General features: G+C 53.5%; 1 protein-coding gene across 1 annotated transcript in view; it reads left to right on the forward strand.

Annotated features, from left to right (window-relative positions):
- Positions 1-4,974: 4,974 nt before the first annotated feature.
- MACF1 (microtubule actin crosslinking factor 1) overlaps positions 4,975-13,167 on the forward strand; it is a 252,726-nt gene continuing 244,533 nt past the window's right edge. Inside the window, exon 1 of the mRNA XM_065421610.1 lies at positions 4,975-5,194. Within this exon, the coding sequence (XP_065277682.1) occupies positions 4,975-5,194 (220 nt within the window). The remainder of the gene's footprint in view (positions 5,195-13,167) is intronic.

Here is a 13,167-nt window from a genome sequence, read left to right on the forward strand (position 1 = left end):
GATAAGAGACAACGTGGCCGGTGGGTCTATTGCCTTTCCCACCAAGCCCACTCCGCAGCGGGGATCCTCCTTTAAAGAGGGTCCTTGGGGTAACTGCAGCCAAGGGAGGCCTGGTAGCACAGCTCCAGCTGAGCCCCACTGCCCGCCACCAGGCCCAGAGCTGATAAGGACACAGAGCTGCAGCAGAGGCCTGGGGCCAGCATTGGGATGATGCTCGCTAGCCTCTCACTGATCCACAGGGGTCTGCATGGGTCCTGGGGCATCTGTGGGGCTTAGGATCAGGTCCAGCAGTTTATTCTACCCTCCTCTGACAGAACAATGTTGGGGAATCTCTGCTAGGGCATCCCCATGGAGTTTTTCCCACTGGTTTGACTGGTGTGCTTGCCATGGCTGTATATATGTGTGATCCAGCCTGATTAATTCACAACTATGTCAGGATAAATTATTTCCCAGATGAGGCCTTGGGCCGTATTTTCTCTCCCCCAGTATTGAAGTCTGCCTCACAGGTGTGATGTGATCATGTCTAGCCCCCTTCTGAAGTACAGCTGTTCCATTAGCTCTCCAAAACACGCCCCACCTCCCTCATTCCAAAGAAGTAGTCCATTCCCGTGTCCCTTTCGCTAGTTGACCAGAATCAATGGATCCTGTAAAGTCCTGCAGATAATATAATTACCCCCTTTCCCCACTGGCTTGATTTAAATTAATGTTTTAACTTTTGAAATACAAGTGTGTGAAGGGGTTGCTGGCTGGTTGGTTAGGGAATTGATGGTTACATGGCTAGAGAGTTACGGACAGTGGGGAGAATGGGGTGGATAATTAGGGGTGCATGAAAGGAGATAGTGTGGATCAATGGGTTGAGGGGGATAGAGAAAGGGAGATGGGTTGGACTGGGTGAATGGAGGAAGGAGGGAGGGAGGTCGAGGTGGATGAATGAGGCAATGGTGGGTGAAGGTGGATGAATGGGGCAATGGTGGATGGAGATGGATGAATGGGGTGGGGGGATGGTGGGTCAAGGTGGATGAATAAGAACATAAGAACACCCATACTGGGTCAGACCAAACTTAGTCATCTTTTTTCCAAACTGAACAGTTCCAGTCTTTTTAATCTCTCCTCATATGGAAGCTGTTCCATACCCCTAATCATTTTTGTTGCCCTTTTCTGAACCTTTTCCAATTCCAATATATCTTTTTTGAGATGGGGTGACCACATCTGCAGGCAGTATTCAAGATGTGGCCATACGATGGATTTATATAGAGGCACTATATGGGGTGGTGGGCAGAGATGGATGAATGGGGTGGGGGGATGGTGAACAGAGGTGGATGAATGGGGTGGTGGGATGGTCAACGGAGGTGCATGAATGGGGGGATGGTGGATAATGGGCAGAGGTGGAGGAATGGGGTGGGGCGATAGTGGGGAATGGTGGGCGGAGGTGGAAGAATGCGGGGAAGGTGGATGAATGGGGGGACGGTGGGTGGAGGTGGATGAATGGGGCAGGGGATGGTGGGTGGAGGTGGATGAATGGGGAGATGGTGAGCGGAGGTGGATGGATGGGGGGAAGATGGATGAATGGTGGGATGGTGGGTGGAGGTGGATGAATGGGAGAGGGGATGGTGGGTGGAGGTGGATGAATGGGGAGATGGTGAGCGGAGGTGGATGAATGGGGGGAAGATGGATGAATGGGGGGACGGTGGGTGGAGGTGGATGAATGAGGGGATGGTGAGCGGAGGTGGATGAATGGGGTGGGGCAGAGGCGTGCGTTATTCCCCTGCCCGCGGTGGGTTTGGACTCTGCCTGCCCCATGGACACGTGGCGGGGGCGAAGCGGATCCCAGCCTTCTCCATCAGGCTGACACTCCCTTTCCCCGCTTCTCTATCGCCCTACAAAGAGCCAAAGGAGAGGTGAAGCCCCGCCCCCATTTCGGGTTGTGAGGAGCCCCTTTCGGGGCACTGGCTCTGCAGGGGTCCCAGAAAAACAAGGCGGGGGGCATGAGGGACAGCCAGCCCCTGGGTACTGTAGGGAGTGCTCCGTGCCTGGGGAGCCCCCCGCTCCGTGCCAGGCTCCCGGGCCGGGGGTGCGGGGAGCCCCCCACTCTGTGCCAGGGTCGGGGAGCCCCAGCTCCGGGCCGGGGGTGCGGGGAGCCCCCCATCCTGTGCCAGGGTCGGGGAGCCCCCGCTCCGGGCCGGGGTGCGGGGAGCCCCCCATTCTGCTCCAGGGTCGGGGAGTCCCCGCTCTGTGCCAGGGTCGGGGAGCCCCCGCTCCGAGCCGGGGGTGCGGGGAGCCCCCGCTCTGTGTCAGGGTCGGGGAGCTCCAGCTCCGGGCCGGGGGTGCGGGGAGCCCCCCACTCTGTGCCAGGGTCGGGGAGCTCCAGCTCCGGGCCGGGGGTGCGGGGAGCCCCCGCTCTGTGCCAGGGTCGGGGAGCCCCCGCTCCGGGCCGGGGTGCGGGGAGCCCCCCATTCTGCTCCAGGGTCGGGGAGTCCCCGCTCTGTGCCAGGGTCGGGGAGCCCCCGCTCCGAGCCGGGGGTGCGGGGAGCCCCCGCTCTGTGCCAGGGTCGGGGAGCCCCCGCTCCGGGCCGGGGGTGCGGGGAGCCCCCGCCCCGTGCATTGGCTCCCGGGAAGGGCGGGCGGAGCAGGGGGAGGTGTCTGCGCTCGGAGAGCGGAGCGGGGCTGGGAGCGGCGATGGGCTGCACACGCTCGGATGCTCCTATTCTTCGGGGGGATTTATTTTCTCCATCCTGCCTTTGCAGCGCCCCGGAGCCAGCCATTGCCGGGTGAGCGCCCCAGGGGCCGGGCGCGGAGCGGGGCGCTGACCCGGGGGGCCGCCGCCGGGCGCGGGGTAAGTGCTGCGAGCGGGGGGGTGCGGGCGGGCTCCTCTCCTCGGCTGGATCCAGGGCAGATGCTCGGCGCCAAGGGGCACCTCTGGCGGCCCCTCCCCGTGCCGGCGGGGAGCGGCGTTTGCAGGGCTCTGTCCTTTGCCGCGGGGGACCAGCAGCTCGATGGCTTTGCCGTCGATAATGTGCAGCTGGCGAGGCTGGGGACTGGGGGGGAGGGGGGTGGATTGGGGAATGGGTGGGGAGGGGGCTTTCTGCAGAAGCAGCCCTGTCCCCTGGCCCGATCTTCCCGTGGCATGCACCGAAGCCATTGCAATCCATGCACATTGCTCCCCTCCTTGCACCTGCTGGATTGCCTGATCGCCCCGCTATTCCACTGCCAACCCCCCCGGCCGCCTCACAATTTCCTCCCAGAAAAGCAGCCTCCTTCCCCTGCGACGCAAACAGGGTTTCATTCCTTATTCCTGGCTGCCCCTGATGTGGGTGTGTTCCCAAGAAAATGGGGAGAAGAGACATTTTCCCTCTATTTCTCTTAGCATGGCAGATGCAGGCGGACAGTATATACATGTGCAGCTCCATGTTTTAGAGGATAAACATGGCTAATTTTTTTTGGCTTATCATTGGGAGGTGCATGACTCATGAAATTATTTATTTCTCTTGATTTTTTTTCCTCTTTGTTCCTGTTTCGCTGATTACATACTACTACTACTACTAAGGCTGTCCTCGATAGAGACAGCCTCTCCTCCATTACAGATTTTAGGAGTCAGGCACAGTTCTTTCCCAGTGGTTCTAGAGAATAAAATATGAGTTATTTAAAATATGTCTTATTGCAAAGTGCTTATTTGCTCGCTGAATATACATTAGACAGACTCACTTGCTACTTAAGATAGGAAGCCGCTACCAATTTCTTCCTATAATGTTTAATAAAGTGGATTTTTACAGCTGCTCCCACTTTGGGGAAGATCGGGGACAATGGATATTTCTTAGTAGTTTAGATTTTAAGCCTTCTAATTGTCAGATTAAAAAAAAATCTGAGTTTGCTTTGTTGAACTGAGCAAGGTGCATAGAGCTCCAGTGATACCAACCTATATTTTGGTGGCCAAGACAAGATGATGCTATTGGACTTCCTATTCGGAGCCCTAGATTGAAGTCATCCTGTAACAGAGAATGGGAAACTGAGGCAATGGTGTGTAAGGCACTGCTGTGAGAAAGATCACGAGGCTGCTGTTCTAGTTAGCACTGACAGGCCACTGCTGTGAGGAAGCTCACAGCTTCTAGAGGGAAGTTCATAGGCCGGGAGTGCTAGACGGCACTGGCAGGGCACTGTTGTGAGGAAGCTCACAGCTTCTGGGAGGCAGTTCATAGGCCAGGAATCGTAGCTGGCACTTACAGGGCACTGTTCTGAGTACGCTCCCACGGTGATTGTTCTGCTTAGCACTGCAGGGCCCTGCTGTGAGGCAGTTCACACTGTGGCAGACTCTAGTTGGCACTGCTGTGAGGAAGCTCACGCTGCTGGAATTCTGGATGCTCTCGGCAGGTTTCTGCTTTGAGGAAGCTGCCGTGCCAGCTAGTGTTGTCTGGACATTGGTGTGAGGGCCCTCAAGCTGTTGCCCTCCTGCCTGGCTTGGGGGGCAGCTCTGTGCTGGTAGGGCTTTTGGTGGTGTCATGATCGCTGAGGAAGGGTGAAGGGCTATTCATGCCCAGAACAGACACATCACATGCAATAGCAGCGTACGCTTCCACTCGCACCGTCCTGCCTTAAACCTGCCCTGGAGTGACATCGCTCAGGGTCTCCAGGCCTATTTCAGCCTTTGCTCTTTTCTGCTGAGACCGCCATTTCCACGGGGACCCTGAGTGGGGGCCCACACCAACTAATTTCCCGTAGGCAGCTGAACAGCCATTAGGTCGTAAGTGCTCAGCACTCATTACCTGCCTGTGTCAAACTGGAACAGGTGGCTTGGACCGGAAAGGATCCCTATTGCAATGCCAACCCCCTGAGCCACCCAGTGGCCACGTATTGGTAGGACCGCTTGGAAAATCAAGAGAAGGTTGCTAGTATCTTCCCATGGAGCTGAACTTCATGTGTTGTTTTATCCACCCACAGATCACTGTTGTTGAAGAGTAGCGCATCCCTCTCGTGTGGGCCATGTCTTCCTCCGACGAAGAGACCCTCAGCGAGAGGTCGTGCCGGAGCGAGAGGTCGTGCCGGAGCGAGAGGTCCTACAGAAGCGAGAGGTCGGGAAGTCTGTCTCCTTGCCCCCCAGGCGACACCTTACCTTGGAATTTACCCCTGCATGAGCAGAAGAAGCGGAAGAGCCAGGATTCAGTGCTGGACCCAGCAGAGAGAGCTGTTGTCAGAGTAGCTGGTAAGGAAACATGCAGTATCTAGGAATTAAAGCCATGTCTCTATTGTTCCCTGTATCACTGTGCCCTGAATCTCGGCATGAGGCCACCATCCTTCTACGGAAGGTCAGATATGCCTTCTTTTAGAGCTCATCCATGCCACTCCTTGCGTCAGCCCAGAACGGCTGCCTAAGAGCCATCCCATGTGCCCCACTCCCATAGGACTGATCATGCTTCTCTGTAGTGCTCCAAGCCTCCTGCAAGCCCTGGGACCCAGATTCAGATTTGTTCTGCCACTAGAGCACTGGACTGGCCCCATCATTGGAATGAAAGGTAGTGAAACCTAGCTGCCGTCAGTGGTAGTGCCACAGTGTAAGGTGATACAAAAGGCCCATGTTCAGAAGTGGCCTGAGGTCTCTCAAGCCTTCTGTGCTCTGGAAGAAATGGGACCTATAATTCACCATCTGTGCAGTTCCACCGGCAGTGGAAGCCATCCTGTAGACAGGCCACCACAGGCGTCTTTACCACTGTGGGTGTCAGTGATGGAAGATGTAGTGTACCCAAAGCTTGAGTATTTTCACTACAAAGCCAGTTTAGATAGTTCAGTGCCTGAGCCTGCATGTTCCCCTGTCTCCTCTCTATCTTCCACCATTTCTGCCGCTGGTGGAGCATCTCCAGTAGGGAATCATGTATCCCGTTGTCTGCCAGTGTAGACACAGCCTCAGTTCCGTGGCTGGTAGAGTGCTCAAGCACTCAAGCATTCTACCATAGCAATGTTAGGAGATGATGATGGTCCTTCAATGCCCCCACTGATTGGAAGAGCCCTTTCACTCTCTCCTTCAGCCCTGGGCCATGAGTCTGGTGATGAAATTAAATGAACAGGGGGGTATGGAGGAAAAAATGCTGTTTCTTGGGATAAGGTGGCCACCCATCCCTTCATTCATGGGAGATTCCTGATTTGCACAGGTCTGCTCCATCTCCCACGAGCTGGGCTTGCATGGCCATTCAAAACCCCAGTATTTGAGCCAGCCTCCGCCATGACTCAAAGACCCAGCCTCTGAGATGCAGCATCATGGTTTCGTGACAATTACTTTGTCTGCCGGGTCACATGCAGCTGGGTGTCCATGGCAAGTGGATGTGAAATGAAATGCAAGGGGCAGGTTTGATGTGTTGCGAGTTCTCTTGCCCCCGCTGTGGTGCCTCGTTGATAGAGTTCAAGCTGAGCCATTTGCAAGGGGATTGGAGGAATCGAAACATTTGTAGTGGCTCAGGGGGCATCCTTGGGGGCAGTGGTGGAAACTACCCGCTCATCAGTGTGGGCAGGGGCCTAGACAGCTGGCAGTCCGAGGGTGGGCATGCAGTGGTTTTCCTGCCGGCTGGTTCTCTATGGGCCGGGTTTGTTGCTGTTTTGTTTGTATCCTTTTGACCATATGTTTAATTGGTGGCAGGGCACCAGGAGCATTTCTCTTGGTTTGAGTCCAAATGAGTAAATAAGCAAATAAAGGGCCGACTGGATCCCTGGTGGAAGAGCTCCCCTGAAGTCAATGCCCTGACCCCAGGGAGGGATTTGTGGTTCAGAAGTTTCTGATTTCATTCCAGTTTGATTCAGTCGTGGCTTTTGCTGTGATCCTCTGGCTGCTTTCACATCCCCGGGACACTGTGTCCCCTGGGGCCTGTGGGCCGGTCTCTGGTCACCCAGACATTGCATCCGATGGAGTCTGCTGGCTGATCTTGTGTCATCCAGACACTGTCCAGTACATTTGTGCAGATGCCTGAATTTCTGGCCCCAATTCCGCACCCATGTCCTGTATCCTGCAGGGGGTTCGAGCAGGCCGGGGAGAGGATCTGATAGGTCTGCTTCTCCCTGGACCTTCACTTATGAAAAATACAAAGCGTCAGGGTCAGGGATGGCCCAATATGGGGGTAACTTTTACATTTTGTTTTTAGAGTGTTTGTGGGGAACCCTGCTCCACTCCTGGTCTGAGGATTAAGCCCCTGCCCCACTGCTGCTGACATTTGAGAGGGAGCCCCCTAGTGTTTTCTCCCGGCAGCAGCAGGAGGGAGGCAGCTCGGCTGCTGAAGAAGTCAGCCCTACAGCCGCAGTAGGGCAGATGGAACCAGCACCTGCCAGGCTGGGAGGGGAGTGAATAGGGACAGGACCATGCTCCCCACCCCCAACAGTTAACACTAATGGGGGCAGAATGTATTCCTGAAAAATTCCTGCCCCAGATTCCCAGTAGCAAAGGAAGTATCTTCCCACCCCCACAGAAAGAGAGGCAGATGGGGGCAGGTATATAGGCCTTTTCCAGATAGCTGCCTGCCGGGGTGGGATCCTGGGGGTAAACAACCCCTTCCCCCCTGAGCGGTATGGTGCGGGGGATGGTTTCATTGCCTGGGGGGGGGGAAAGAAACAGCTGACAGAACCTTTGGTCTCCTGTCCCCTCCCTCCTCCGCTGGCAGGGTAGGTGCCAGGTTCTCCCCTCCCTGCGGAATGGTCCTTTGATCTGCTGAAGGGGAGAGAAAATGGAAAGTAGGACTGAGATTGTCCCAAGTGATGGGTGATTTTGGAGCACCATATCGAGACACCTGGAAGGGGCTTGCTTTGAAGAAAGTGCTGAGCACCTGCCCTTGAAAACCACGCCCCTTTCAGGTGTCTCAGGTTGGGCTCCCAAAGCCACAAGTCACTTTGGTCTGTGTCTGATTAGCCCCACCCTCCCCCACCCAGTCCTTCCTCCCCCAGCTGGCAAAAGTGACTCCAGTCCCACCCACCTGCCCTACCTATCTCTTGGGGATGGGGAGGAGCAGGAGGGGTGCTTAGTGCTGGGTACCTCGGGGTGTGTGTGTGTAGGGTGAGCAGATGTCCCAATTTTATAGGGACAGTCCTGGTTTTGAGTCTTTTTCTTATATAGGCTCCTATTACCCCCCACCCCCATCCCAATTTTTCACATTTGCTGTCTGGTCACCCTAGGAGAAATGCAAGATGGTCATCTCACTTTGGGTCCCCTCTGAAATCGCACGGGCCTCAACCCTCATCCTCCAGCATGAAATGTAATGGTCTGCACTATACAGGAATCCAGGCTAGATGAGCAAATGGTCCCTTATATATGGTCCCTCTGCCCCCCCCCCCAGTCCTGATTTTTCACACTTGCTGTCTGGTCACCCTATGTGTGTGTCACAGTGCCCCCAAGTTGGGTCTGCTGCTGATTGTCTCCCTGAAAACAGCAGCTACCATGAGGAAACCCTAGAGGACTCCCTCTTTGATGTCATTAACAAGGGGTGGAGCTTATTCCTCACATCCAGTGAGGAAGGGTCTAAAATACCCCCCAAGTTAAAATAAAATCACTTCCATTTGGCTCTTGCCAACCTTGCCCCTGTAAGGCCAAGTGGGGTCCAGGATAGAACCATGCTTTAATGTCAGCCTTAGATTGTAGACACTTTGGAGCAGAGACCATCTCTGATCTGTGTCTGTACACGCCTAGTACACGCCGGCTCTGGTCCATGACTGGGGCGCCTCAGTAGAGCTGATTGGAAGATTGTTGTTTATTGACTTAGACAAAATTTCCCATGGAAAAAAAACTATGTAGGAGAAAATGTTAAATTTTGTTTTGAAACGAAAATTTTATCCTGAAATGAAATGTTGAATTTTTTTCTAAATGAAATTTTCCAAAAATGAAAAAAAATGCACATTTCCATTGGGTGGGAAATGTCAAATATCAAAATTCCCTGCCAAATGAAAATTCCTAGTGTCGACCAGCTGCACATGGTGTTACTGTAATACGAATAATAAATAATGATACTAAACAGCCCCAGGGGAACAGAAAGAGTTAATCCATCTCTGTTCTGGGGAGAGAGATGCAGCCTGCCAATCAGGAAATTCCCAGCCCCACTTGGAAGGCTGCTTCATGGTGTGAGTTTGTCATTTTGTTTGCAAATGCTATTCAGGTGCCTGGGGGTCCCCGGGCAGGAGGAACCAGCCAATTAAAACGGTAATTCTTAAAAATGCTCTGCCTGGGACTGGAGGTAAAATCAAGTAGCGGGGGCGTGGGAAAGCCCTGTCCTAGAAACTCTGGGCCTTGGAGGCTGGAATATGAAAATGGCTGGAAGAAAGGATGCAAAGTGTGGCCCTGATTCCGGGGGTTGCCGAGCAGCCACAACTCAATGGACTCAGCACCGCTCAGGACTGGATTCTGCCTAGCTCTGTGTTCCTGATCTGCTTCCCTACAATGTGAAATAAAAGCCTGGTTCTGCAGAGTGCTGATCCCTCCTGCAAGGTGACGAGCGCCTGCCATTCACAGTGGAGTTGAGGGTTGCCCTGATTTGGGTCCAAGCTGAAGAAATGAGAAATGCTGCTATTTCCCCAGCTGTGAGTTTGCTCTGATCTTTCCTTTCATTCTGTAATGCCAGGGTCTGTCGTCACGCTGGGTAGATCCAGCCCGTGATTAAAGGAAGGGGAATGTCATATAATCTGCTTTTATGCAGATTTCACATTAAAAATAACTTGTGAGTTGCAGCTAGACCGCACTCAGCAGGGAAGAAAGAGTCGGAAGCAGTTTCATGTCACTGGATTTGAAAATGTGTTGAAATATTGATATGGGTTTTTACATTATTTATTGGGATCTTTGCTGGAGGCTGCACCAAAGCACGAGGAGATGTGACCTCCACATCTTCCTGGGATGGGTGCCAGTTTGGAATGGTGTCAGATGCCTGGTTTCCATCCACACTCGGGGCCATGACCCGGGGACAGATATCAGAGGGAATTTTTTTTAGCTATTTAAGTGAGAATTAGCACCTCTTGGTACAATCAGGGTGGAGCTAATACCACATTACTACAAAGACAGCTGCCTCTCATTAAAGAAGCCCATGCTCATTTCACAAGGAGATTACTAGTGCCAGGATGCGGCTCTGTCCCTATCTGCCCCCACCAATGACTGGGACCCCTGGATTGGTCATTTGAGGAGAGGGAGTTGAATCAACTCCCTGAAATACAGAACTCTCCCCCTGCACTTGTATGGATTCCAGTCCTTTAGTCTGGATACAGAAGCTTGTACTCATCGCCAGTGGGATAAGTACACCCTGAGCCACCCAAGAGAGCACAGTGGGGGTGTATTACAGCTGTGGTGGGTCACGAGATGAAGGCAGAATTGTCCTGGATCAAATATTGGATTCTGTGGATTTCACAGGTGATATCAGCGGGGAGTGAATGAGTGTCTGGGCCAAAAGAATTTCTGGGTTCAGGGACAACACAACTACTTGCTACTTGTGTCCTCTTGACTTCTATCTCCACCTCTCCTCCTCCTCGTTCTCTTTTCTTCTCTTCCATTGCCTTCCCCATCTCCATCCTGCTCCCTTGTCCCGATCTCTGTTAGGGAGCACGGGAGGCCCACTCCCGAAACAATCCGGGCCTTGGAACTGTCACTCTGTTCCCCACGCTGCAGAGAGCAGAGAGCGGATTACAAAGAGCATTCCATCAGCCAACCTAGTGTCAGGGCCGCACTCAAAGCATGGCTCACTCTCCACCCCAGATGCCTCTGTTAATGAAGCAAGGTAATGTCACAGAGCTCCAACAGCAGAGGACCAGGAATCAGGTTCTCTTCCCAGCTGTTATGACAGACTTGCTGTGTCTTTGAGCACCTCACTTTAGCTCTGTGCTGTTAACCCATCTGTAAAAGGGGATCGTAGTATGGCCCCAGCTCATGGTGGGTGCCATGAGGTTCAATTCATCACTATTCATAGAGCACTTATATAGCAGATGCTGTAGCTGCACAGAGTATTATTTTTATGTACTGTCTCTAGTGCAGTCGCTCTGCATGATACTTTACGGGGATGGGGTGGATCCTCCATCACTTGAAGTCTCTTCAAAGAGACCAGATGCCTTTCTAAAAGATACACTCTAGTTCAACCACAGTGTATTGGGCTGGCAGAAGGAATCACTGGGTGAAATTCTCAAGCCTGTGCTAGGCGAGAGGGGAGGTCAGATGCGGGGGGGATCATAATGGTCCCTTCTGGCCTTACAGTCTATGGATCTGTGAAATAAAAGGACAATCACTGCCCCAGTGAGCTGAAACACAACAAAATGACAACCTGCTGCAGTGGGTAGGGGGCGGGGCGATCGGCAGGAGATGCTAGGAGACACTCTTAGAGGTGGAAACTGCTTCTGTGCCGAGCAGGCCACAGACTTTGGGTCACTTTGTTTATTGCTTGTTAGTTACATTTTTGCAACTGTCTTTCTGGGCGGACGGGGGCCAGGGGGGATTATTGTTTAAAGACTTGACAGGAGCCTTGAGTGCAGCAGTTCTCAGGCAATAGGTCTTCCCCCCTCAGGGCTGTCCCCAGCACTTGAGGTGTGTGGGTGAATCTGTTCCCATTCTCTTCTCTGCTGACGCCTGTTTGCTCAGCTGCTGTCAGGCTTCCTGGGTGGTGCTGGACACCTTGACATTCCACTGAAGGCGATGAGCTTTCAGGCACTCACCTGGCAGCATCTGGTCACATGAGTGGCTTGTAAACCTGAGCGCCCACCCATTCCCACCCAGAGCGGGAAGTAGAGCAAAGGATTCTGGTACCTATCTGTGGAGGTGTGGCTGGGAGTGGCTTCAGGTGGGGTCCTCAGACGAGACAGGTTTAGAGCCTAACTTCCTTTACAATTAGCTCCTGTGGCCCAGGCTGCTCAGTCTTGTTTCACTGGCTTGGCATGTTCTCGTGCTCATGGCAGCAAATGCTCTACTTTGGATTGAAAAGACCCTTTGATCCTAAACCTGTTTGGACTTGCTCAGCCCGTGGGCCGTATTCTGATTTCAGGTTTGCTGGTATCCATGTGGAGTAACTCCAGAGACTGCCTGCCTGGGATTAGCTCTTGATTTACATTGAACTAAGTGGGGGGCTAGAGACATGAATATACTTAGGGCCTAACTGCCTCCTTAGGTGCCGAAGTCCAACACTTAGGCACTACCGACATTCTCAAAGCCACTGCTCAGCTGCTGCCTGAAGTCCCCCGGTGCCTAATTTTCCACTGGTAGAAGTGAACAAAGTCCTGACTCTGCCCCACGGCTAACAAACTGCTGGGAGCCCCCACAGCAGCATTCTCAAACTAGGCGTTCTTTCCCCGCCTATGTCACCGGCAGGGCCTGATCCGGGCTCTGCGCATGCCTACCGGAGTGAGCCTTGCACAAAAGACAGCGGGGGGCCAAGCCCAGAATACCCATTAGCTCAGTGTTTAGAGCACTCCCCTGGGGTGTTGGAGACACTGATTTGCATCTCCACACTGTATAATTTGGAGCAGGGATTTGAATCCCGGTCTCCCATCTCCCAGGTGAGTGCCCGGGTCCCTGGGCTACAGAGTCAGTCGCTCTCTCACCCAGGAAATATGGAATTATTTAGACAAAGAGGAACAGCTCCCAGAGGAGCGATTGGGACAGACTGCCCCATTAGAGCCAATAACCTGGTGGCGAGGACGCTCACCTGGGTCCCAGTCTCTGCTGTAACTCAGGCGGAGTTGGGATTTTAATCTGAGTCTCCCATCTCCCAGGTGCTGGCCCCATGCACCCTGCAGTGGGCTGGGGGGGGGGAGGGGGTGTCTCTCTCTGTTTTTTTGCAAGAAAGGACTGACCTGGCTGAGGTGACTGCCTCCGGAAGAGGGTTCACAGCTGAGAATCCCAACTGGTGGGAGGCGCCATCTCTGGCCTGTCAGTCCGGAGTCAATGGGAGTTAGATACCTAGGTACCTTTGTGAGTCTGGGCCCTAAGTCTTGCCCCTTTTCTCTGCATTTCTTTCCTGGCTAGCTTAGATGGCTCCCCATTCAGCTTGCTGGCTTCTGGGAATACCTTTGTTAGATGCCTAACTCTCCCCATGGATTGTATGTGGAGCCTGGGGACCTATAAAATGATAGGGTCTAAACTAGCGGTTACCACTCACAAAAGAGATCGTGGAGTCATTGTGGATAGTTCCCTAAAAACATCCACTCAATGTGCAGCAGCAGTCAAAAAAGCTAACAGAGTGTTAG

This window comes from Emys orbicularis, chromosome 23 (genome assembly GCF_028017835.1).
Source record: "Emys orbicularis isolate rEmyOrb1 chromosome 23, rEmyOrb1.hap1, whole genome shotgun sequence".
NCBI lineage: Eukaryota > Metazoa > Chordata > Testudines > Emydidae > Emys > Emys orbicularis.